The sequence below is a fragment of the Cynocephalus volans genome, chromosome 7, assembly GCF_027409185.1.
Source record: "Cynocephalus volans isolate mCynVol1 chromosome 7, mCynVol1.pri, whole genome shotgun sequence".
Taxonomy (NCBI): domain Eukaryota; kingdom Metazoa; phylum Chordata; class Mammalia; order Dermoptera; family Cynocephalidae; genus Cynocephalus; species Cynocephalus volans.
This window is the reverse complement of record NC_084466.1, coordinates 121,513,835-121,541,574: the sequence shown is the minus strand read 5'-3', so window position 1 is coordinate 121,541,574 and position 27,740 is coordinate 121,513,835. Positions and strand designations below refer to the sequence as shown.

The 27,740-nt window shown below is 37.2% G+C and overlaps 1 protein-coding gene across 2 annotated transcripts; it reads right to left on the bottom strand.

The window, feature by feature from the left end:
* Positions 1 to 530: 530 nt before the first annotated feature.
* Positions 531 to 27,740, bottom strand: RPP30 (ribonuclease P/MRP subunit p30). Of its 2 annotated transcripts, none has more exons than XM_063102641.1 (11): positions 27,653 to 27,740; positions 24,650 to 24,705; positions 23,961 to 24,017; positions 23,480 to 23,554; positions 20,449 to 20,520; positions 14,588 to 14,677; positions 6,363 to 6,479; positions 5,759 to 5,788; positions 5,294 to 5,345; positions 4,702 to 4,781; positions 531 to 1,075 (listed from the first exon to the last, which is right to left on the bottom strand). In XM_063102641.1, the coding sequence occupies exons 1-11, from the start codon at positions 27,732 to 27,734 to the stop codon at positions 1,037 to 1,039; spliced, it is 750 nt and encodes a 249-aa protein (XP_062958711.1). In that variant the 5' UTR covers positions 27,735 to 27,740; the 3' UTR covers positions 531 to 1,036. The 2 variants fall into 2 exon arrangements, with proteins under 2 accessions (XP_062958711.1, XP_062958709.1); XM_063102639.1 differs by having other exon boundaries at positions 5,308 to 5,345.

Sequence of the window (27,740 nt, the reverse complement as noted above, 5' to 3'; positions counted from 1 at the left end):
TATTTAATTATATCTTTTGTTCTACTCCATTGTGTTTTGGGGCCCTTACTTCAATATATAATAAATGCAGATATTTGCAAAAAAGGCTACTTCTACTTAACATGATGATTTGCTGTTAAAAAAAAAAAAAAGTTTCCAGGGCTGGCTAGTTAGCTCAGGTGGTTAGAGCACAGCCTTGTAATACCAAGGTCATGGCTTTGGATCCCTGTACTGACTAGCCCCCCCCCCCCCCCCAAAAAAAACTATTTCCAAAGTTGGTTAAGTCTGATGCTTTGATATTTTCAATACAGCTATTAGGAAAATCAATAGCAGGTTTTCAGGGGTTTCCAATGAAAAGGAAGGAATGCTATTTCAGAGACATCATGGAAATAAGCAGCAGTGAAGGAAGAGGCCAAGTAAGGAAGAGGACAAGTATAATTTTACGTGCATATCTCCTCTCCTTCCATGAATTTTATAGCATTTCCTTTTAGAAAGAATGCTGACTTGATGAATGCATGAAAAAGCAGCTTAAAAAAGAATAGATCAATAAGTCACCCCTTCAAAATAAGTTTTAATAGTCCTCAAAATAACCACTTCTTGAATAGTGAGATTAAAAAATAATAAGTCACGTATATCAAGCAAATTAGTAAGCATGAGTTTTTAAATGAACAGGAAACATTTTTAAAGAGTCTCTTGAAATATTGAAACATCTTATTCAAATATACCTGCTGTTATTCATCACTTACAAAAAGCATAGTCTTTGCTTTTCTCTTGAAGCACAGCTAAATTCATTAAGCTGGCAGCCTTCATTTTTAATGCTTCACTAGGTTTTGTTTGTTGTTTTAATGGCTGGAATGTAAACTGTTTTTATACACTATCGATTTCTAACTCCAAATGAAAACAGTAAATCCCACAAGGTTTTATTTTTGCTGTGGCTGACGAACTATAAAAGGGAAGAGGGGAGTGCTGAGGGAAGGGCATTCTTTTCAGCTCTCACACTTGGCTTTCTTGCAAGCTGGAAGGGAATCATCATCCCCTTCTGATGGCCGAGGTTTCTTCACTGTTGAAATAATTCCAAAAGCCGTTTTTCTAGTTTCTATAAAACAAACAGGGAAACCATAGTGCTAGAAGTTAAGACATAATTTAAAAGAATTGGTTTAACAAGTTATCACTATATTACTTTGGCTTACAGCACTAGTGAATGGTAAAACCATAATGAACTGGTATAGGTGCTGATGCCATTTACTGTCACTACCTTTTTTCCCAAGATACTAACATCTAATTCTCATCTAAGGATAACCTATTTCTCATCTAAGGTAAAACTACAGGGCAGGGCTATCTCTAATGTTCTGTCACAGCATCTTATGCAGCCAGAACCCAAGTCACAGAAACTGGTGTAACTGATGCTTTATTTGTGGAAGAAACACAGATGAATCAAGAGAGCAGTCAATTGTATTGTTCCCATGGTGGTGTGTGTACTCACCTCATTTTGTAGCATATACTGTATCTCTCCCACTAGATCATAAATGTACCTCTGAAGAACAAACTGTATTATACTGCCAACACCCAACAATGGCCTGGGTATGTAACAGGTGTTCAATAAATACTTGTTGAGTGAATGGGTAAAATCAAGCTCACACACTTATTGATTCCTTATATACTGGTGACAACAGACAAAGAAAAATGGGATTAGATGCTTAGGTCAGGCTGGCAGCAGAGTTCAACTTAAATTTAGCTAATTTCTGCTAAAAACCTACTAACAGGCCAGGCATAATATTATATACAGAGGGTATAAAGATACCTAACAGACAGTGCTTTTTCCTGCAATACACTTGGATAAGCACATTAAGAACAGATATAACAGGAATGGAGGCACCCACAAGAACTGACTGCCTGGATGAACCAATAAAGTATAATAAAAAGGTGATACTGCTAGGAATAGGGAAAAAGGAAAAAAAAGGAGGAGGAAGTATTCTTTGCAAAGGCATGGAGACAAAGGTAAGAACCTAGGTAAGAATGTTTAGGGACAACACAGCTGATGTGAAGGAGGAGAGTGAAAAAATGAGGGGGAAATGAGGCTGGAAGGGTAGCTTATGAAAGGCCATAGTGTCATGAAAAGAGATTCAAACTTTGTCCTTAGGACATGGGAAGGGATTTTGGAGAAGAAGAGAGATAAATACCTATAGCCACAGAGGAGGTAGAATCAAAAGAACTTGATGAACAGAAATTTAGTTAAAAATTATTTCTTATTTCAAGTAATAAAAGTAAAGTAAACTCTAAAGAGCTAAGCATTACGTTCACATTTAGCAGGATTAACTTACCAAGTCTACTGACTCTATGCCATTTATTTAAAAATAGTTTAATTTATAAAAGGAACAAAACTGCTCTCAAGGTCATTAAAATGCCAACACGAGGGAAGCTCGAAATAGAAATTGTCAATGATTTCCATTTCCCCAAATGAAAAACGCTGCATTTATATTTATTTATATCATTATGATTCTGAGTTAGCCTAAAAATCAGCTGAATGAATAAAAACATAAAAATTGTGAAAATCAGCACTTTGTAACAAAATAAAATGCATTAGTTTCAAAATTATTTTAGTTCCATCTCAGAAATGCTCTACTATTTTCATCACACAAATACTCCTTAATCTAAGATGACAGATTATAAACAACTGAACAAGACTTTTACAGTTAACAACTGAACAAGACTTTTACAGTTAACAGTTAAAGTAATTCTTTTAGTGTCTTTTAAAGGCAGGTGTCCCTAAAAGGTCCATTTTGGTCCAGTGGCTGATGGAGGACACCAAACTTGTCAATCATAGGCTGAAGAAACTGACCTTGAACCTCTGTCCTCTATCCTTTCCCACAACCCCCTCAGAACTGCTATTCATTTTCTGGAACCCCACCAAACCTCTCCAATTCTGATTCCCTGTTGTAAGCCTTCCAATGTTGAAAGCCAGTTACTATGTGCCCCAGGTCTTCTGCTTGCCATGCATCCATTCCTTTCAATGATTCCTCTCATCATGAGGTTTCCAGACCCTTTACGAACCTATTAGCTATCTTTTGGTAGTGCTTCAGTGTACTGCTGTCCTTAAATGTGGCATTCTGGATGATACAGATGCCAGCTGAGATATCATCAGTGACTGTGTCATAATGAAATTCGGAATCCCCTCGCCTCAGAATCCTTTGTTTCTTCTAATGTAACTAAGCTAAAATAGCAATCTTAGGAACATATCAAACTACTGTCAAATACTAATCCTAATGTCAACTAAAACCAGGGAAACTATAATTCATCATCCAGACTGGGACACTTTTCAGTGAACAGAAGTATTAATAATTTTATAGGAACAGCAGGCATAAACTAGGACTGTCCTAGGCACACTGGGGCAAATCTAAAGTCCACAAGTCTTCTTTTAGCCTACCTTCTATAAAAGCCTGACTTTATATATCATATGCTGAATAGCTGAGTTTTTAGAAGTCAAATGCAGAACTTCATATTTTCCCCTATTTTATATATATATACACACACATATATTTTCAGTTTCCCTTTCCTGTTTAGTCTATTTTTGAACACCAAATGTAATCCAAAACCTTGACGATTCTTGACGTCCATTTAAAATAGTCAAAAATAGTGGCAGAACTAGCAAAACGTGAACCAAGTGTCCGCTAATTTCAAGAAAATCTTGATAAAAATTCCCTTTAATTTGCTCACTCACAGAGCTTATGTGATGGGGTCTAGGTTATATAATACAACAATCTCAAACAATGTTGTAACTAAAAGAAAAATCATCTAACTCACAGTTAACCAATACAGTAAGCAGTTCCCTCAAGCGGAAATCATATCATTAAAACCCAGACAAAACAAGCCCTTAATAACCTAGCTATTCATAAGACAAATAACTTAGTCTATATATAGCAACCTATTCTGAAGTTCAAAATTCATCTGGGTGACATTAACTAAATTGCTTCTTAACCACCACAACTAGTTAAAAATTTCAAAGAGAATAAAGACAAAACAGCAGATCAAAAGTGTAAGGTTTTTGTTTTATACTTCATTTTCATATCCCAAAGTTTTGGCATTCCAAACACTTCTAGTTCAACTTCTATCATCTGATAAATAAGAAATTCAGTGAGTTCCAGTAGTGGAATCAAGGTGAAGAGGTACATATACATAAGTGCAATGTGAGTAAAAAAATGTACAATCTGCATAAACTTGACCAAATAAAAATGAGCAAAGAAACATTCTGAGTCGTAATAAATGCAAAAGTTACATTGAGTTTTGTTAGTTGAGTTTTTAAAAAATGTATTTGCTGTTTTTGTTATCCTAATAAATTGTTTAATATATATTTTTAACATTTTAGCTCTCTAAAACAGTGATTTTTCAATGGGAAAAGCATGCCCCTCTGGAATAGAGCGAGGAGAAATGGAGATCAGAAGCCTTTTCAAAATGTGGGTAGGAGCACACATGTATAGCTTAAAAAAACACACTTGATACTCATTTACGTAATGCAGGCTATATTCATTCCACAAATTACAGAGAGTAAAGCCTGAAGCAAGAATGAGAAAGCATTAACAGGTATGGTTAGAACAGGTTGAGAAAAGATGACCCTAATGGAACTCTGCAGGGTAGGAATAATAAAAGTAGATATGGCTCATTGTTTGATAAAAATGACTTGCTTCTAAAATGACCATTCAGTTTTCATTGAAAGAACGTGCTCACCTCCGTGGAGAAGTGCTGCTCGGCAGTTGATAGACACTGCAGCCTTGGCTTCACCTTCAGAGAGCCCAAACAGCAACCCTCTGGTGGGGCCATTAAAGATTTCAACTCAGAGTCAGCCAAGGACACGAGACTAACACAAGCATAACTGAAAATACCAGCTCACCTGGTCGCACTGAGAGAAAGACTAATTAATTCCACAGGAGTTGGTGGCCCAACTAGAACATGCATCTGAGAAGACTCATTTAATTCTAAGCTTTTATCTTAGAGTCCCTTGTTCCCCCTTTTCTATTTCATGCTTAAGCCAAAAAAACAGAAGGATGAAGCTTTCTACAAACTGATGCAATTTGTTTCTGAAGCTATTAACCAGTAAACTTACCACAAAGGTTGAGAAAAATATCTTATTAAACTATAAAATCACTTCAGGGCTGGCTGGTTAGCTCAGTTGGTTTGAGCATGGTGCTGATAACTCCAAGGTACAGGGTTCAATTCCTATACTGGTCAGCTGCCAAACGCCCACCACCCCCAACCCCCAGAAACTATAATAGCACTTCAAATTCCCAATTTCCTAAAAGAAAATTTTAAGAATTCTTACTTGGAAAAGGATACAAGTTTGCCACATCGTATGGCCCTCTTATTTCCAAAGGCTAAAATAAAATGAACAAAAAATAGATATGACAGAAGTTATGCATAACATTTCAATGACTTCATTTGCAGTAAATTAATAGGATATTTAAGAATCCAAAAATAAGGAAGTCAATTGCATACATTTAAGTGTTTATAATTTTGAAGGGTTCTTAAGTCTTTGAAAATATAAAAGAAACTTGAAAAGCATTTTGTAACAGTATAAAGTAAAAACTATTTATATAAACAAAACTTAAAGCTCAAAAGGAATGGGAATAAATTTTACACTTCAGCAATCACAATGAGCAAACGCATAGTTAAAATAAAAAACATGCAATAAATATTCATTACATTACTATTTTAATTTCTCCCTTGGAGACTTTGCAAAGTTCTTTAATTTGAAAAGTAGAAATAGAGTACTTCATGCTAGACTTACCCTTTCTGCAGCACTAGATACAATTACATTCTACAAAATAGAAAGGGATCAATATTAATCTTAGATAAATGTAAAAAAAAAAATTTGAGAGTCTTATAATACAAATAAACAGTAATCACACTTTATCATTTAAGGCTCAAATACCAATTTCTTTTAAAGATAAGGTAAATACTTAAAGTGAAAAAATGAAAAACCTCATGTCAAGCTAAAGGCAGCCTATAATATGAAACAGAATAAGCTTTCCAAGTAAATCTTTGTAAAGATGAATAAAACTTAAAAAACTAGTTGAAGAGGTCATATAACCTTAATTCAACTCACTGATGACAAATAATTATCTGGACTATTCTTTTCACAGTAGGTAAAATGCAAATTCCTTATCAAAAGACAAAGGCTTTAAATACATCTTTTCCCCTCCTTATATTCCTTTGATATTTTTCTTTTCCTTAAAACTTGCAGAGCTCATTGAAATGGGAGAATTTGTTCCTGTGCCTTGAGAACTTTCTGCTTTAAGGAAAAAGATATGGTTTGATAATCCCAGTGTATTAATAATGATCTAAAAGATGTGAAAAACACCCTACAATTCCATAATTTTAGGATACCATACCTTTCCTTTGCAGACTTGCATCAAATTGAGGGCATTGGAAATTGTGTACCTTCTCATTGTGGAGTCTTTGATAGCAGGGCTATAGACAAGTTCAAAACTTAGGCCTCGGTCAATTGCCTTCAAAGGAAATAAAAAAAAGTGTCAAGGATAAACACACACTGCCCTACTTAATTTTCACAGAAGTCTCCCCTCACCCCCGACCATCAGGCCCTGGTACATGTCAAGGTACAGCCTTAGACAAAAGCAGATTCACACCCAAACGGCACCATTCACAAGGAGAAGAAAATGGATCTGTGGCTCTATCTGATCAACAGAGTTTATTTTAGCTGTGAGGAAGCTGACTTTAAATTAATAGGAATTATGAAGAGGCTAAGGAGAGCAAAGTCTCAGTGGTATGGCAGCGGGCCTATTACTCCCTAAACTATCAAAAGGAAAATGGAGATGTGCTTCCTACACTTAGGGTAAACAATATGCAAACACAGTAAAACAAATAATTCAAACAAAGAATGAAGAAAGACACAAAGAAATGAAGAGCTAGAAAAAGCCCAAAGAACAAGGGTAGAAAGGCCTCTCAGGTAATTTATCACATGTATGTTGAATGAGAAAATAACTCTGTGCCAGGCACTGTGTTAGGAGAGTCTCACAATACCTTTATAAGGCACTGAGGCAGACTGCTAATTGCCCAGATATCTGTTCTCCCCTTTTCTTTAGTAATAGAGCCCCTGATTTTTAGCTGGGCTTATGGTTGCCCAATAAAAAAGATGAAAGAAGCCTGGGCCCTCCACGATTTTGCCTAGCTCACCATAAGCCTAGCCTTTTTCATGAAAAAAAGAAACTTATTTAACATACTCTTAATACATAGAGATCCACAGGTGAGAAAGCCTGGAGGTCACAGAGATGGGATTGAAACTGACCACTACATTATTCAGCTTCCCTAATGAGTGACTCAATATCTTCATCCATTCAAAACAGATATGTTTTAAGCCCATTGTGTGCAAAAGCTGAGATGGTTCCTCCCTTCCAGGAGCTTACAGGTTAGTGGGGGAGACCATTAATCACACAAAATATAAAACTTTAACTGTGATAAGTGCTATCAAGAAGATGTTTGGGAGTGAGTGAAGGAGAAATTAAGTAGTTAAATAGTAGAGGAAGGAGCATTTTCAGAGGGAAGAAAGAGCATGTGAAAAGGCTCTGGGGGTTGGAACATGGTAGCATGTAGAGAAGATCAAGTTGGAGAAGAAAGAACGAGGGGAGTCCTGTGGTGGGAACTGAGGCCAAAGAGGATGGAAAGGGCCAATTGTACAAGCCTTTATACCTGGTGACCAGGATTATTCCTAATGGCAAGGAGAAGCATCTGAAGAATTTTGGGCATGGAGGTGCTAACCAGATTCACACTGCAAAAGTCACTTGGGTTGCAGTGCTCTTTTGAATGAACAAAGAAAGGAAGAATGGTAGACACAGTTCAGGCAGGATAGTCCAAGTCTCTGCCTGGCAAATGAGCTTCTATTACCTAGAGGATGTGTTGGGACTGGCCCAGCCGTGACTGCTGAAGGCCTAATCCTGAACATTTACAGGGAATGGAGAATCTGGTCTTCTTCCAGAACTGGCAATCTACCTTGATTTAATTCAAGTGCACCTCAAAGTCTCCCTTCTACTTTCCCTTCCTGAACACAGATTTCTTTTCTTCCACTCCCATACCTCCCCTTTCCTTAACTTTTCCTCTGGCCTTAAGGCTCCCAAATTTCATTTTAGATTTCTGTACATATCTGATATTAGTTTAGTTGGAATTTAAATGCTATTTTCCACACTGCAACCTTCCCTTCTCCCCTTTTTTGACAACTTTTTCCCATCTCCAATTCTTTGGCTTGTGTTGATTATTTCTGGGAATGACATTTGTTATGATGATACTCTTTGTGCCTGCCATAGTTAAATGTATACCTCATTCTCTCTACCTAGCTTGTACACTTCTTGAGAGCTGTATCATGACACTTTTTTGTAACACACATCTTCCTTTTACACAAAAAGTGTGTAATATATTTATATTTTGAGTGAATAAATAGCAGCTTATGGAAAAGAGGTCATGTAATAATGCTGTTCACTATGGATTACCCATCAAAAAAGGAAACAGGATGAATTTGGTTAACTGTAATCCACAGAAAAACAAAAACAACAACACCCCTTTAACCATATTATCAACTATCTCCTTGGCTATTTCTTCTACCAAAACTACTAATTAGCCAAAGGATCTGACATATTTCTTTTTGTCATCCTTCTAGTTGTGAAACTAAAACCCAAGGCAGAAGAATAAAGAAGGGAAATAAAAGACGTGAATGATATACAGAGCTAGGTGACCAAATTCCAAAATATTCCTAACTGACCAAATCTAAATTTCTAGACCCTTATGGGGATAAGATCAAAATAAAAACTCCTTTTGTGGGGGAGGATAGAAAAACAAGGACGTGATCATCAACTTAATTATTGTTTAAGAAAAAATTTCTGGTTTTGAACTTGGTACATTAATCAAGTTCACTTTAAAATTGCTAAGAAAACTCCTGACAAAGAGAAATTAAAGATAACGTGTTCTTGAAGGCTGTGAATATTTCTTTCATAACACCTTATTTTAAAATTTTAGACAAAATTTGAGTCATTACCTAGGCTTCTATTTCCAAGTCCATTTTAATGCAAATTGCCATAAGCTCGTCAAATGATTGCTCATAATAGCTTCTTCATAAAGAATGACAGTGCCTGCCTGATTGGCTTTTGTTCTCATGTCTGACCAAAGGTACTGCCATGGGTGGATGATCAGATTTCTTTACTAGTGAGAAATAAAAGTCATAAAGATGCTACCAAGGGCAGGTGACATTGGAAATAAAATCACAAGTACTAAGCAAAGTTTTGGAGAAAGAGAAGAAAATAGGGAGTTGATTACTGCGACTTATTCCCTGTTAATTTCATAAAAATGAGTTCTTTACTGAATTCAAAAGGATGACACCCTTTTGGTGCATCATTTTTTAAGACAGGTAATTTGTTCACAAATCACAAATCAAAACAACGTATGAAAACAATAAGAAGTCTTACCTGCATCTCTGCTCCCATCTGCCCCATCCCTACCTCCCATAGTCACTTTTACTAATTTCTTATGTCTTCTTCCGGAGTTTCTTCATACAAATATAAGCAGGTATGAATATATATTATTTTTCTTCTTTCTTACCCAAAAGGTAGCCTGCTACATTCTTGTCCTAATTTGAAAGCTTTACCACTTCAGCTCATAAGTTCCTCATTCTTTCACAGCTGCATAGTATTACATCATAGAGGTATAGAGCATGTACCTAACCAAGTCTCTACTGATAGACTTTGGGTTGTCTCAATTTATCCCACTAAAGTGGGATTTCTGGGTATTATGGGTTGAACTGTGTCCCTATCCATAAAAGATATGTTGAAGTCCTAACCCTCAGTACACCAGAATAAAAGCTTATTTGGAAATAGGGTCACTGCTGATGTAAATAGTTAAGATGAGGTTATACTGGAATAGGTGAGGCCCATAATCCAATATGATTGGTGTCCTTATAAGATGGCCATGTGAAAACACAGTGACACGGGGGGGAAAACACTGTGAAGACAAAGGCAAAGACTGGAGTTATGTAGCTGCAAGCCAAGGATGGCCAGATTGCCTGCAAATCACCAAAAGCTAGGAAGAGGCAAGAAAGGATTCCCTTACAAGTTTCAGAGGGAACAGACCCTGCTAACACTTTGATTTCAGACTTCTAGCCTCCAGAACTGTGAGACAATAAAGTTCTGTGGTTTTAAGCAAACTAGTTGTGGTACTTTGTTACAGCAGGCCCAGGAAACTAATATACTAGACCAGAGGTTAAATGTATCTGTAATTTTTATAGCTGTTGCCAAATTGCCCAGCCTCCATGGGGATTGTTCCAATTTACAGTGTTATAAGCAATGTGTGAGGATACCTGCTTTCCCACAGTCTTACAACAGAGTGTATTGCCACTCAGATCGTTTTAATGTGAATTTCTCTTATTATGGTGAATTTAAGCCTCTTTTCATATGTTCAAGGACTTTCTGAATTTCCTTTCCTGAGAAATGTTTTTTTTTTCATATTCCTAATCCATTTTTTTTTTTGGTACTGTTCATCTTTTTTTTTTTTTTTAATTTACTAATTTCTAGGTGCTCTTTATAAATTAAAAGGATTAGCCTTTTGTCTATGACATGAGTGAAAATATTTCCACCAGTTTGTCGTTAGTCTTTTAACTTCGTTTTTGGTGGTTGGTTGGTTGGTTTTTGCCACTCAGAAATTTTTGATACTGCCAAGTTTGCTGGCATTGATGCGAGCATGGGATTGACAAAGTACTTAACACATTTAGGTTCATGTGTGATCAAAAATAAAGTTTGTAGAGCACTCACACCCAAATCAAGTATATATGGCAGGATTCCAGGAACTACCTGCTTTCAACATTATTTACTTGACATCTTTCAGTGGGGACTAATTAGACCATGAAGATAGAAATGGATTAGTGTTAAAGGAAGTGCTAAAGGGAAAACATCAGCGTAAAACATATAAAATCAGTAAAAATAACTCAATAAACCTGAAGTCTTTGTTGAATGGCAATAACATTGAAAAAAATCAAAGGGAAGGTAAGGATATGAGAAGAAAATCCTTTCTTCTCAAAACCTGAATTCATAAAGCTCATGTTGTAAAATATGAAATTATTCTGTGCTTAACAAAGAGTTCTGCTATAAAGTAACTTTAAATAGCACTTCCCAGGAGGAAATGACAGTAGATTTGGAATCAAAGCTTTGAATACAAATCCCTAGTCAATCCTGTGAGAGAGACACTTAACTGTGTGAGCCACAAACTACCTAAGACTCAATTTCATTACCTGCACATGGGATAATTTATTTCCACCTTACCCCAAAGATGCTGAGCCACAGCAGATATGCAAGTGCTTAAACTGAAATGCTAAATAATTAGAAGTCATTTGCTTTTCCAATAAGAGGAGTTGAATCCAATTTTTTAGAAACATATATGATATGATAGAATTGTGATTCCCATATAAGTTACTTGAGAGGTTTATGAGAGATTTTAGAGAGAACTGCATAATTGAAATTATCGTGCCCTAAGCATGTGGTGAAGACAAAAGAGATGAGAGCTGGAGATTATACAAATGGAGCATTTTGGTATGTTCTTGCTCCTGAGCCCTCCTGCATAATCCCAATCTTCTGAGCTCACATAATTTTCACATGGCTTCTACACTATAGGCAAAAGACTAATGAAGACTACCTATCTTAATACTCCTGCTTTTCACAACAAAAGAAAAGGGCACAAACCCTAACCAAATTAAGATCTGTGCTGTTTTCTCATGTGCTCAGTAAAGTGATGCTTATAAACTTATCAGCCTCGTGGTCAAAGACAAGTTCATCCTCAAAGCCAAGGGAGCATGCAAGGACCAAGACTTAAGACTAAACAGTTATCTAAACCCACTATATTTTCTGTGCTTTCACACTGAATATATTTCCATACTTTAACATAGACACAGCTCTGCTTTCAGATTAAATATTATGTTACAAATAATACATACCTACACAATAACTATTATGTACCTTGAACAACAAGTTGAGCACCTTTATGTTTCCAGCTTTTTCTCTTAAAAAAAAAATAGGTGAATAAATTAATAGTGACTTTTCTGCTTCCTGACCAATTCACACCACAGCTTACTTCTATACCGGATGAAGACTAAAAATAATCTTGTGCAGCCTTTCCCTCCATTTCATCATCTAGTTTTTATTAAACAACATATGTAAAATGTTCACACCGGATTTTTTTTTTAAAAAGCAGACACTGTGTTAAATACTGCATATTCCTCTCACTTGTCAAATTTTTTACTTTTCAGAATTCTTAAATTGAAAAATGTGGAAATTAATCCAAAAATATCCATCAAACAGCAGCAGCTTTCCTGAACTTCCAGATGGAATTGGAAAGGGAGGGGGGAAATGGGATGTCCTAATGCCACTGTCACAGGGGCCATTCTCCTCCTTATGAACCCCAGTGTCCCCCCCTTTTCTCACTGCATATGCTTCCTGCTGAATGCTGACAACCAGCTAATGACTAATGACAAGCAGAATTTGGCCAGGTTCCCCAAGCTGTACCCTAATATGTTAGGTTAGACAAATATTCAATTAACAAATTTTAGGGAGGACTCATTATAGGCAAATATTAGGGTAACTAAAAAAGGACCATAACACAGTTGGTACTCTCTAGAAGCTCACAATCTGGTTTGAACAGTAAGACATGTTCATAAGACACCAAATCAAAAGCCCGCATCAAAACAGCCACTGGGTATCTTAACACTGTTGTAGGACATGAGGAATTTATGTGCTGTGCTGTGCATTGCTGTCCAAGTCCATGGACTTAGCCTCAGCATCACATAGCACTATCTCCTCCCAACCAAGGATACAGTATCATATATGAACTTATTCAGGCAAAACTGTCTAGAAAATGGCCTTCCTAGTTCATTAAGGTGAAGAAAAAGTTGAAAAGTCTTAAGTTTAATAGCAACTTGCAAAGTGGCTACAGTGCCTAACTCGGGGGTTGCTATTTATGTAGAACCTGAATTGGCAGTTTGAGGCTTATAAAAAGGTTAGGCAAACTTCTAAAGGCAAAGATTGCTACCTTGAGAGGAACAATATGTGAGGCCACCAAGACTGTCATAATTGACTTTTATCACAGGCACCTGGGGCACATCACAGGCCTTATCTGACAGGCAATCCAATCAATCACAATTGTCGTAACCCTGTGACTACAGAGAGAATAACTTCTCACTAGCCTTCATTTCCCCCCATTTGATAAATGAGCTGTTGAACAATATAGGTCATCCTCTAAAAAGTGATGATTTGGGGTTTTTTGAGTATTTACTTTTTTATAAGTAAGTAACAACAACATGGGGAGCCAATGATTTAGGTTTAGCCAACACTGTTGTATGTTTAGTAGTACTCTCAGTATTTACCAGAAAAGAGCTGTTTTAAATATATGACTTTATATATATGACTTTAAATATGCAACTATGTATTTTTGGTACTTTTCAAGCACAGTTTTAGTAGCATACTTTTAGGGATAGAACATAAGCCAATGTAAATTTTTCCACAATGGATTCAATTTTTACACCCCAAATAGATCAGTTTTGCTTCCTCATTGTTTCCCCCTAATTCTCAGCATCAAGCCAATATCTCAGCAGCAAAGGGAAACAAAATTTGAGAAAGTTATGATTCTACAGAGACTAAAGAACAGGAGAGTTACCCACTTTGAAGAGAAATAAATAAATTTCCAATTCTTACAGAATTGGGTATGTAATTTGGACTGTTTGATAAACTCCTTTTCTCCTTGAATAATAGTTTTTGAGAATGGGAGACTGAGTAGAGTTTTGGAAGCCATTATTCTAAAATAGTATCCTAACTCTTACTAGGATCTGGCTGGCAAAGCAAACAGTTAACAGCGGTGATGACCTCATAGCTACCAAAATAGTTACTGGTGTAAAAAAAAATCACCTTTATAATGAAAATGGGAGGGGATTGAGACTTAGAAGAAGGTAGGACAAATGGAAGATGACAGGTATGACAAAAGAAGAGAAAACTATATAGAAAGGTAATGAGAAAAATTCTACAGCACAGGGAAGAACAAAATAGTTCCCTGAACGCATGGCCATCCTGTTAGGTTATTATAAATGTAACCCTGGGCTTTTGTGTGAACCAGCATGCTTCAACACAGACTTTAATTTTGCAAAGACCATGCCTAGGTGATTCCAGGACCTGCTCCCTGCTGTCCCTCTTTAGCTTGCTGGTGCCTCAGGGACCCTGTACGTTTTCGTTCTTTTTTCCCCTTTCCCTTGTTTTTTTGACTGCTCGGCCTGCTTAATGTTCAATGTTCAGGATATAAGTGCCCATCATTATCAGCTACCCTCTTTAGAAATACTCATATCCTTCATAAATTTTAGTTGCTAAGGCCTTTCAAAAACATCTTGATAATTAACTGGTTATTTTTTATTTTAAGCTTTCTTTCTTTTAGTCAGCTTACAAAATCAAAATCCTCTTTTCTAAAACTGCCTCCTATTACATAGACTTTGTTTTTCCCTGTAAGAACATTGGATTCTTCTCATTTTCCAATTTGCCAATGTGAATTTCTACAGATTCAAATATAGAATGGAAAGTGTAACACTTACCACATTAATAGGAGGTCTTTTGAAGTAAAATGGTAGTTTCTCTGTTACAGTCACACAGACTAAATCCACATCTAAATGTGTACAAGCAACCTGTCAAGAAAAACTAGGTAAGACCAAAAGGAATATTGGCACAAGTAAGAATGGGAGATCAGGTCAAACTTGATACAAAGAAACAAACAGGTATGGCTCACTCCATAGATATTATGATGGTTCTGTGTTCAAATATATCAGACCCTTTACAAAGTCAACGGTTTAGCCATTCCTTCAGGTTTGGTTTGAATGGCTTAACTGTAATCCAGCTAAAGCAGAGTGATATGTCCATAGACCTTCTCAAAAGGTAGGGCCTGAAGACCCTCTAACTCATATGATCTTCTACATAAGGATGGATTCCTGAGTGAGGCTCAGTTTCTGGAAGGTTACTATAGATCGTTCCAGAAAGAAGAAACTGTTTTGAAAACCAAGAAAAAAATAAGTCCAAAGGAATGGATACATGGTCCATTTATTCCACAAACTATTTACTGAGCATCTTTTCTGGAATTGTTTTTGGCCTGTGGCTCCTGTCAGTCTACTAAGTGGCAAAAGAAACATTAACATGACACAACCAATAGCATTTTGTTCAAATACTGATAGAAACAGTCTACATAAATGGTTGAAGCAAAGCAGTTACAAATTAAATGGTAACGAATGCATTTTTTTCAACTTTCAATTTCCCTTTCCTTTGTTCAAAATTTTGCTATTACCTGTTGATCAATAGTGTGTTTACTTCTAAAGGAGATTTGAAACTGCTTATAAAAACTACGTACAAGATAAAATGAACAGATAAGGAAGTCAGTATAAATGGCAAACAGGGAAGTAAAATAAAACAAAGCTGGTGAAAGGTTACTAGTATAGAGTGCATGCCAGAAGACACTGCTAAAAGATGCATATCTGGCTCTGATTTTACCATTATTTGATTTATACTGATAAAACAAATGGGCTGATTTGTACTGTATTAAAAACAAGCCTTACTGACAATGCTGGTGAGTATGAGCTTGATGAATAAATTTAAACTGCCAGGATGGCTATGCTAGCAAAAACAAACATCAGTGGCCTGTACCAGGGGAAGGGCAGAGTACAAAGGAAGGGTGAAGAGGGGGCAATTACACCCTGTCGGATTGGTGCCGACCTTTAGCATTGACAGGGATATCACATCTTGCTCTTTCTCTTCAGAATCCCCACTTTGGTCACTCCTACCCCCATCCTAGGGCTTTAGGAAGCAAGTAGTGAGCAGAGGCTGCTTGGCTTTAAGACAGTCATAGTAACTTAGTATGCCTTGGAAGCAATGTTGTTTTGGCAGAAACATTTGGCTCATAAAGAACCTGCCCATCCTAACTGCTACAGCTGTCCAACTCATAAAAGAGTCATTGAAAATTTGATAAGAATGGATGAAGAAAAGCTCTGAATAGTAGCTAAAACAAGTTCAGCTTCTGTTTGCCATTTTTTTTAACTATCAGACTATCAAACACCACAAAGTTCAGTAATACACTGCTGACACGAGAATGAATAAACAGGTACTCTTAGGTTCTTTAAAACAGTACAGGGTCTTGAAAAGCACTTTAGCAATAGCTATCAATTTTTAAAGGCATACACCAGCAATTTCATTTATAGGAATGTATTCTATAGAGACTCTAGAGATATATTCTATAGCAATATACACTACAAAGGCTCAATGACATTAGTGTAAGAAGTTATTCAACATAAATCACAAAAGATTAAACACCCCTCAATATTACTTAAATTATGATCCCTTTATACAATGGAATATAGTACCTCCATAAAAAGAGTGAGGTACTGTACATCTCTACTTGATATTATGGAACAATCTCCAAGAAGTACTGTGAGGTGAAAAGAGCATGGTATTTTTAGGAAGGAAAGGAGGGAGAGAGGGGAGAATGAAGAAAGGACTAGGTAAATAATATTAGTGAAAAGATACACAGGAACTGTTAGCAGTTGTTGCCTCTGGAGAAAAGGGAGAGGGAGTTTTAGGTGGGAAGAAGGCACACTTTTCAGTGCATACCCCTTTGTACTGTTTGAATTTATTACCACGAACTTATCTTTCCAATAAAACAAGCTGATTAAGTTTTAAAAGCCTGTTAAAACATCCTCCCCACAATAAAGCAAAATTAGGTTACCTTTTACTTATTGTTCCTTCCCCCCCCCTCTCCAATATAAGAGGTGTAATATTAAACAATGTTTTTAAACAGTGTTTGTTTAAGTACATGCATTATAATAACCTTAGTTACAAAGGACAGCTCCACTTGGCTCCCTCTGACACCTCAGTTAAATGTCTCAAACTGAATTCTTTTTTTATTTAGCTTTCTACTAATCCAAATGTTCAATCGATTCATTCAGATAACCACTAAATAAGAGTTAATGTTCGCACTATAATAAAATGCTTTCTTGGTTAGAGCGTGGTGCTGGTAACACTAAGGTCAAGGGTTTGGATCCCAACAATGGCCAGCTGCCAAAAAAAAGAATTAAAAAAGATTAAAGTGTGCCCAATATTGTTTTGGGGTTAAGAATCTTATAATGGCTTTCTCTGACAAATGGTAGGCTGAATATTAATTCATATCAGTTGTTCTTAACCTTTTTTTTGGGCCAGAGACCCCTATGATGATTTAAGGAAAGCATATTCCCATAAAATTTCACATATATACACATCTTTGCCTTTATGGCACAAGAGGAACAGGAGGGTAGGGGTTCACAATCCCCCCAAATCCTTTTCATGGATGTCAGGTATAACACATCTTGGTATTTTATGATAAATATCATGCAAAGGAGAGTCAGGCTTACCAAGGGAAAAGAGAGATGCCCATCAACAGTGGCTATCAACCATAGATGTGTACAAAACTTCCCTGAAGAATTTATTAAAAATGGAGATTACCCGGCCCCACATCCAATAATTCATTTGGTAAGTAGGGTCCTAACAATCTGCATTTTAACAAATATCACAGGTAATTCTGAAGCCAGTGTAGCCTGACCACACCCTGAGAAACACTACCTTGAAAGATATTCCCCCTCCTCCAGAGCCTCAGGTATTAGTAGTGTACTCTTCCACAGTGGTCTACAAAGGGAGGGCACGGATTTTGGGAGCAGGAATATAACTTCTACTTGTATTTCCATTTCTTTTTAAATGCACTCAAAATTTGTTTTATATGTGTGCATATTATTTTATAAAGCATACTGGTATAATGGGACATGCAAATAATTTATAAGAAACATACATATATAAGAAACATTTTAAACTGATAGGGTACACAAAGTAGCAGACTACTGAAATAACCTGATTCTCCTCACCTTGCCCAGTTGCTGTAAATCTTAAATAGGAATTACTGACTCAGAAGCTCCTGAAGCTTCTATGCAACTCTCCCTCTCTGCCATATTCTGCAGCTGCCCCAAGGCCCCTGGCCAATGGACTCCCCTCATAATCTTTAATCTTTGCCTTATCCCTCAGGGGTAGTTACAGGGAGGGAGAGCTTCTTATCTATCAGACGTCTTCCAGATACCATGAGTGGAAAACAGTATGTTATTTCCTATGGAAACGATGCTATTTAAGGTAGTTAGATTTTACACTACTCACAGCCAACATAAATGTGTACGTGTGTGTGTGTGTGTGTGTGTGTGTATGCTTGCTTTTATGACTCATCTTAGAGATCTTAGTTTTAGAATATCATACCCACAGGGATACCTGTTAGAATTCTAGATAATCCACTTACATACATAACAAATAAAATCACTAATAGAAAGCAACATGTTAAGCATCAAACGCATACATTTGAGCTGATTCCAAACCATGGTATACTTACAAAAGCTTATAAGTAAAAGAGATTTTAAAATTGATTTTCTATAGAAAACAGGGAGAACTCTAACATCAACTCAATCTTAAAGAATGGGTAAGATTTGAACAGAAAAGAGGAAGATGTACTGATTTTAAAAGCTGTGTTTTCAAGTAACTTTTTGAGTATATCTGTTCAGTCAATTCCAAACAAACACTTCGTGATTTATTTATAGCTTACATCTTTCAAATATTTCTGACTGCTCCACCCACCACCATCTAGAATGTGTTCAGCAGATTCAAACTTGAATAGTCTGAGAAGAACATGAATAACGCTGCTATGTAAAATTATTATATATTCTAAATCTCAAAAGTCCTAACTCTGCTACATTCTTGCTGGGATATTTAGAGCAAATCATTTATCCCAAGTCTCAGTTTTCTCCTCTATAAAATGGGGATAGTAATAAATATGTCTCGATTATCCTACAGGAGTGTTGCAAAAGTTAAAGGAAATAAATATGTAAAAGGCTTTGATAAACTTTTTTTTGGTAAGCTTTCCAGCTAAAATGTTATGTGTTTTGTTTCTCTAATCACCAGTAAAGGACTATGGACATGTTAAGTTGTGTGATCTTAGAAATTAATTCAGAAATCAAATGTACAACAAAAAACTTGGTACATCACAAACTTTTAGTCTATATCATGACTGAGTTATTATTTAATAACAAAACTAAGTTGCTATTTAACAAATTTGGAAATGCCCATGGTTAAACTGTACACCACTGGTCTCAGCACTGAATCAGACTTTCCTGTGGAATTTGAAAAAACAAATATACCCAGATGCAACTGGGTCAGAATCTCCAGTGGAAAGGGCTGAACGTCGTGCCTGATTTTAAAAAGTTCCACCAGGGTCTTTGATGAAGAATCACTCACTTCTATTTATCCCTTTACCTGAAACAAAATTCTTGAGATTTTAATATAACTGAGCATTTTATAAAGGAAGTCACCAAAAAAGGGTAGGCATCCATGGCTAATTTGTGCTGCTTCCCTGTTTCAACATAAAGAAAGAATCAACAGTATGCCTTGAAAACTACATTTACCACACATCAGCCTCTTTAGTCAACAGCTCCATCTACTGGATAAACTTAGGGAAAATATTTCTAAAATTTTAGAACAGTTTTTGCTTAAAAAAGAACTGATGTAAAATTAAAACACCAAAGCAAAGACTAGTATTTTTTTTTCTGCAATATCCTTTTGATGAATATACTTCTGGCAGATGGGTCCTTTTTTGAACCTAGACAAAGACAACTTTCAGAACTTTCTAAAAGTAGCTATACGTCATTTTACACAGTAAAACATATTCCTGAAAAACTGCATTACAGTTTTTTTCCTTTACTGTAATCATTTAAAACGCCCAGGGTGATGTGTCTCAGGTTGACAAAATGAGTATACATGTTAAGCTCCTTTCCCTCCTGTAAAGGCACCGAACTGGTAATTTTAAAAGTACAAAGGGAATTCAATTCATAAAAGCTCTCAGAAAAGAAAGGGGGATCATACTGGCAGAAGGCTGATTTTGAAGACTTTCTGGAAGACTAAAGGCTGACATAATCATGCTGGCATATGGGCCACACCTGGGAGCATGCAAAGGAGGAAGCTGAAGCAGAGGTGGGAGCTTTTATGCTGCGGTAGAACCTTGCCCTTTTCTTCCATCACAGGCAGCCGTGAATAAGGAGTGCAGAAACTGAAGTGATTTTAGAGCTAGAAAGAGATGGACATTTACCTAAGAGAAGTTTCCACTGAATGAAGTAGACATAAAGAAACAGAGAAAAACTTGACAGGCTCTTTCAAACTGAGCCCATCAAATGTCTAGCACGATGAATACAAGAATGCCACTTAAATATACCCCTGTGAAATTTCAGAACTCCAGATGTAAATGAAAAAATCTTAAAAGCTTCCAGATAGGACAAAACAGGTCACCTACAAAGATATAACATCAGGCTTCTTATATAAAATAACAGACACTATTCTTTTTTACTTAGCTGTTACTTACATGAAAAAGTTTTTCTGTCTTTGGAAAAACTGCAACAATATCATACAGCCGGACTCTTGAAGAAGTAGCTCTCTAGTAATATAAAAAGAATGTTATCACACAGTAACAAAAAAATATACGTATGGAATTCTGCCTAATAAACTTGCTACACTTATATTTCAATTATGTAACACTTCTAATATGCTACTGACATTTCTGCTTCTTTTTGTACGTTGGCAGAAAAGATCTTCTAAGCACAAGAGAATCTAGATGCCAACCTCCAACCCACCAATCATATTCCTCATTCCTTCCTTCAGTCCTTATGCTTTAACTGCATACCAAACATTGTGTTTGAGATAAAAATCAAATTAGATAGCTCTTGATCTTACAAACTAGTGGAGGAGCTTGTCAGACATTTACTGAGCACCTACTGTGTGCTGGGCACTGGGAACACAAAATCATTAATGCATAAGTCTGCCCTCAATGGAATTCACTTTTTTTTTTTTTTTTTTTGTGAGACAAAAACTAAGTGCGACATGGTCTATGCAATATACATGATTAAGTGTGATGAAATTAAATTCACAATAAGAATACTTTTAAATACAAATTAAAGTGCTAGATGTGTAAGAAAATACCTAAGAATCCCAGAACAGAGGAATCTATTGGTTAAAGATAAATACAGAGGTATTGTTTAAAAAAGAAAGTCTCAAACCTATATTGTATGAGTTTGTATACGAAAAGACTGGAAAAATATATATCCAAATGTACAATCTCTGCATGATGGAATAATTAGTGATATTTCTTCTTTGCTTGTTGGCTCCTTCTAAATTTTTACAACCTCTTATTTTGTAAAAAGAAAAGATATAGCAAAAGTTAGAGGAGGGTTTAAGAAAAGCAGCAGGTGTCATGCTTAAGCAGGTAAAAGTGAAAGGAGGAGTCGACACCAGTTGACGATCCACTGTAGAGAGCTCGTTTATTAGGCAGCACACACACATATATATAGGGCTTTTAGGGAAGGCTGATTGGCTTAAAATACAATCCCTACTTAGCATACTGCATGGGGCTTGGGGTGAGCTGATTGGTGTGCGAGAATACGGAAGAGAAGGGCAACCAGTGCCATGATGGGGTGTGGCCGAGAAGGACTTATGTGATCAGGGTGTGATCCCTTGGGGCATTTGGGTTCTTACAAAAAGAGCCTGCTGGGTGAACTTGTGCTGAGACAGGGCAGGATCCAGGATTCTCTCCTCCCTTTGCCCACTCCCACTTGGGAAAGGAACAAAAAGAGGACACCAGGATATTCAGAATAACAAGAATAAATGAAAGGCTTTATTCTATCAAGAGTCAGCTCCATTTATCTGGGCCTAGCAGTTGTATAAAATACCAAACTTTGGCTTTTCACAATTTCTTTAACAATGCTAATTGTTATAAAGAGGCCAGCCTTTCCTTGATTACTCCTCTTCTATGATGGAGGTGTCCATTCTATCTAAAGTTAAAACAGTTTACCTCCTCAGGTTACTCTCAATCTTCCCCAATGGATCTTTTCTATCAGCAGGTATACTCAAATCTCTCCCATCTAACAAACAAAATCTTTTCATACAGCAGGTTCTCACTCACCAACCACCTAATGTTTTCTGTTCTCCTATGGAGTCAAAATTTTCAAGCAAGCAGCACACACTGTTTGCATTTTCTCACATTCCTATCATATCCATGGAAATGGTTTTTGCTGAGGCAGCCAATGACCTCATCAATAAATCCAACAGAATCTTTTCAGCCTTCTCCTCCTTGACTGCTTAGGTATACTGATGCTGCTGACCTTTCCTTCTTCCTTTCCTGTTTTTACTTTCTTTGCTATCCTATTTCTAGGGCAGTCCCTCGTCAGTCTCCAATACAAGGCCATCCTCTATCCCACCATTAAATGGTGAAATTCCCTAAGACTCTGTCCTAGACCTCCTTTTCCCACATCACACTTCAACCAAGGAGTCTCACCCATTCCCATGATTTCAATTACTCTCTATAGATGACCACTTCCAAAGCAGCATCTTTAATTGGGATCATTCTTCTCAGGGCCACACTTTTATTTCCAACCACCCATTTGACAGGCTCCATTGAAACTCTGACAATAATGCATCGTGTCCCAAACATGATGCCCCCAAACCTCCTCTTTGTATGTTCCACCTTAGGAAATGGCACTACTATTTTCTTACCTGGGAGCTCAGACCACTCAGGAAGTCATCATCCTATCTCCTATCACAAAATTCCATCAACCCTCACTCTTGGATGCCCCTCAAAACCCCTCCTTAACCCCTTCTAATCCATTCTCTGTATTACAAATCTCATAATTTTACTTCCTTGGTTAAAATCTTCAAGGGGTTAAGAAATCCCCACCCAAGCCTACTTAAAATCCCCACCCAAGCTCTTAAAATCCCCATCCAAGCCTACTTCTCAACCCCATCCCAGCTTGCTAGGCTTAGCCCTAGTGGTCTTGCTTCATTTTCCAGAACACACTGTGTTTTCCTTGGCTTCAGGTCCTTTGCATAATCAATCCTGTCTGTGGGAACACTCTCTCCTGCTTGTCATCTTTATAACACTTAGTGATTCTTCTGGTCCCAGTTTGACAATAATTTTACTCAGGTTACACACTCCCTGAGCATTCTTTACTACCTTCCTCCTTTTAAACATTCCTCACATTTATAATTATTATTTTTTCAGTGCTTGTCTTACCAATTAAACTACATGCTTTATAAGTTCAAGGATCGTGTCTACATTACTCACAGCAATATCCCCAGCACCCACCTTATGTCTGGTTCATGTGAGTTCAATGAATAAGTTACCAAGAGACTCTTTAACTGTGTGATCACTATACATGAGACATGAGTAGACCAGACACATGTTATACTGTGTGAATCTTGAGGACAGGGAGGGCAGGCAGATGTCATGGGTTGGGAGTGAGCGGGGAGATGTAAGAACACAGTGAGATGAAATGCAGCACTATTCAACATTAATCAATACAACTTGCAAGGCCAAAAGGAGAGAGAAAAACTAGTTAACTTACCAAAACATTGCAGTGAGATGGATCAGAAACAATAATCGTCAATCTAGTTAAAATTTTAATTGGTCTTGATTTTCCCTATAAACAAAAAGATGCTATTAAAAAAGCACAAAATACAACTGATTTTCCTCTTTACCAGTGGAAAGTATTTATTAAAAGGTACTAGCTATAAGAGATGGTTTAGATCAATAAAACCTAGTCCTCATTCTCCAGGAATTTATAATACAGCCAGAGAAAAAAAGATGTATTTATATTAAACTACATAATGAGATAATTTAAAAGTTGTAGGTCTTCAGGAAAGAAGACCATCAAAGAAGTACTGAATTGATAGTAAAACAATGTTCCATGGAAGAGCTGAGCCCTGATGGAAAGGTCAGACTGGTAGGCAGATGAAGGCAGTTCAGGTTACAGAATAGCACACATAACTGAGTATGTTTGAAATGAATGAATAGATGCTATGCTTCTTAAGCAACAAAACACCTACCTGTACAACTGGCAAAGTTGTGAAGAGTTCAGAAACAGCTACCGGTTTTTCAATTTCCTAGAACAAATGATAAATGGTCACCCTAGATTGTATATGTTAACAGCACAAAGCATAATGAAAAACTTCCAAGGGGTTTTCAGAAAATATACATATACTTTTTTTTTTTTTAAAGAAAGCAAGCTCATTTCTGTTACTCAGAAAGACTGAATACGCTTTAGTTAAAGAAAAAAGCTAAAGAGCAGAGACGCAGCTGAGAACATCAGTGAATAGAAGGCATGAAAACTAATTTTTAGACTGAAATAATCCATAAGATACAGTTGCTGGCCTAAAGAGAAATATACATATTTACTAGTATGCTTAAGAGGGAAATCAATTAATTAGTCCCTGACAAGAGAATCAAAAGGACTAAATGTTATGATTAAAGTTCAGCCAATAACAATGCATTTTTTAAACATTACTGAAAGTGACTTAATTAACATCAAACCAACTTTAAGAATCCTTACTCCATAGCACTTCACAAAAATCTTTATATCATTTGTACAAATATGGGCCAGTTCAACTGTTACCATAAAATAAGAAAATAATAGTGCAAAGAGTACATTTAAGAAATATGCTTCCATATTACCAATATAAATACAAATAATCATAAATACCTATTAACATTAATAACTTCAGAAATTTTATTTTACCTGTTTCTTTTCCTTAAAGTCAACCACGTGATTGATGGCAACAATGGAATAGCCAACTGAAAAGAAAGATTGTACATTCCCGTTAAATATAAAACTCCTTTCTGTACATGCAAGCCCATCCCGATTCTAGATGTCAAGACTAGGAGGCCGTTTAGCAGAGTGGTTCTGGGTGCAAGCTCTGGTGTCAGACTGCCCACTTTCAAACCTAAACACTACCATCTACAAGTTATTTAATTTTTTTTAATTGCCAAACTTTAAGTTTCAGTTTCTCCATCTGTCAAATGGTGATTTAAAAAAAGCACTTACTTCATATGCTTGTCATGAGAATTAAATGAGACAGAGCACACAAGGTGTTTTAGAACAGTGCCTGGCACACAGGGCTTTGTTTAACCACTGTAATTTGTTATTAGCATGATGCTAAAGACCCATAACTTTGTGCCTCTCCTTTCCAACCACCATTCTCTTTCATGTCCCTTTGTTCATTTTCATCCCATCAAGTTTACACTTTTCACTGTCACCTTTATTCTCACTCATTTCTTTTGCTTTTTACCTTCCTTCAGAGGCCTCTTTCCTAAGGAGAAATGGAGTGATAACACCGTCACTTCACTGCCCACTTCCCCCTTGAGCTACTCATCATCAATAGATTGGGAACTTTTTGAGGCCAGGGGCTTGCTTTATCATACTCATCACAGATAGCACTGTTGTAGACATTTGGGCCACCAAAAATATGTCTAAATCATGACTCCTATATTTAGGTTAATTAAACACCAATAGGGATGACAGGATATTTATATTAAAAGATAATGCATATTAATGCCGCAATAGTGGTCCTTCCCTCATCAGTCTGTACAATTTCCCTCTTTCCTTTCTCCCTTAAGTATTTATTGAGCATACAGTAGTTGACAGGCCCTATGCTAGGTGCTGAGCATACAGGGAAAATAATACAATCCTCATCCTCAAGGAACTTAAAGTCAATCGGAGAAATAAGGCAATTAAACAAGTCATTATACATAAATAAATTTTTTTGATACAGAAAGATTCTATGGAAGCATACAGTGGAATGAAACCTGGAGCAGGAGGTCTGAAAAGGCCCCATGGAGAAAGTGAACTTTAAAAACAAAAACCAGAAAAGAGAAATCTGCCTGTACTTTGGGCTTCACCTTTCACCCAATCAAATCAACCAGCCACACCTGCTCCCCATTATTCATCGCCACACTCCCAGGTCTACTCTAAGCTTTTTTGTTGTATCTATTTGAGATGCCATTTTGGCTACTAAACAATGTCCCTACTGTCCTTCAGAAATGTCAACTAGAGGCTGACCTGTTAGGTAACTGTTTAGAGCACAGCCTTATAGCACTAAAGTCACTTGTTCTGATCATAGTGCTGGCCAGCAGCAAAAAACAAAACCAACTCCCCCCCCCCCCAAAAAAAACCCACGAATGTCAACTAGATTCTGTTTTCCCGCAGAACTTTTTCCTAGACCACATCTCATCTGGCATCTCAGGAATACTTCCCTTATCAGTCTTTGATGTATTTTTATTCATATAGCATATTTTTAAGCCTTAAATTGGTTTCCTATATCACATCTAAGAACCGGAGATCTGTCTTTGAAAATTTCCATTCACCAAATAGCAGTCTTTTGCCTTCTGACTTAAAAGTTGTGGCAACTTTCTGTCATATGCCATGAATTTCATTTAACTTTTAAAGAAATAAATAAAGACTGGCTAACAATGTACATACTTTACCACATCTCTTTCAAGCAAATTTTAAACTGGGGCAATTCTCTTAAAAAAAAAAATCACTATAACTTTTCTGAATTTATTTTTGAAAAGTTGTTTATTTATTCCATAGCATTAACTAAGTAATTGCCATGCACCAGTGTCTGCTGAGTGTGTTGAGCACAGTAGGTAAACAGAAGATATGACATGGCCCCTCTCTTAAAGTCTTTCATGATGTACTCAACAAGGGGATGGAATCAGAAAAGCTCCATTGAAGAAGGAGGTAATACTCGTGACGAGTCACACCCAAGAATATCCATTTTACAGGAACTATCAAAGAATATTAGCGCTAATTGGCCTTGATCATCATGTCTACCTTCCTCTTTCTACTGATGAGAAAAGTAAGAGAGACAATACTAATTAGTGGATGCAATGGGAAGAGAAAGTCATTTCCCTACGGATACTTCATAAAGGGAACAAGAAGAAATGGTGTGATTTACTTTGCCAAGAAGTGGCTGTTCCCAGCACCACCTCTTAAAAGTATGTCATCAGCTTTCGCAACGAGCTGAGAACTGTGTCGGAGGAACATATATTAGTGCATGAACCTCTTTATTCTTTTAACCTCTCTATCCTCACACTTTACAGTCTAAGTAACACAGAAACCATGGCTAACTGCAATAAGTAAAACAGGGTCTCATCTCTGGGCTTTTCCTTCCCTTCGATTCAAATATTTTAACATTCTAACATTTTGGTCATACTGCCCCCACCCCGGTTAAGTCCACCGCCCCCTCCTACCCTCTCTCTAAATAATATTTCGAGCCGCCCCCCCCATGTCTTCCCCCTTCCCCGAACCTCCACATCACTCTCTTTCTGTGCCCTGGTTTCCCGCATCTGCTCAGACACGGTTGTGAGAGTCAGGAAGAGCTGATATTAAAAGTATCAGGAAAAGCACAGGCTCAGGAACCCGTGCACTTGGAGCCCTGCCTTAGCTTCTGCCGTCTATCACCTGTGGGGCCCTACGCAAATCCCTTGCCCTTGGGGCAATTCCCTTAATTTGCAGGAACAAAAGAACCAGACCGGGTCACAGCCCTCCAATACTTTTGAGCTTCCCGCGCCACGGATCACAACAACACCGCGCTGGCATCAGCCTCCAGGAACATCTCAGAGAACCCAGGAGACCTGAACGAGGCCCGACAAGGAACCATCCTTCCCGAGCGCAGTCCGACGGCCCGGGGGGCAGCGAGGCTGGGCAGGCGCCGCGGCCCGCGAGGTCGGGGCGACTCACGGTGAGCGGCAGTCTCCACGAGTCCGCGCAGAGCCTTCAAGTCGGAACTCGCTCGCAGGTCCAAATCTGCGAACGCCGCCATGCTACA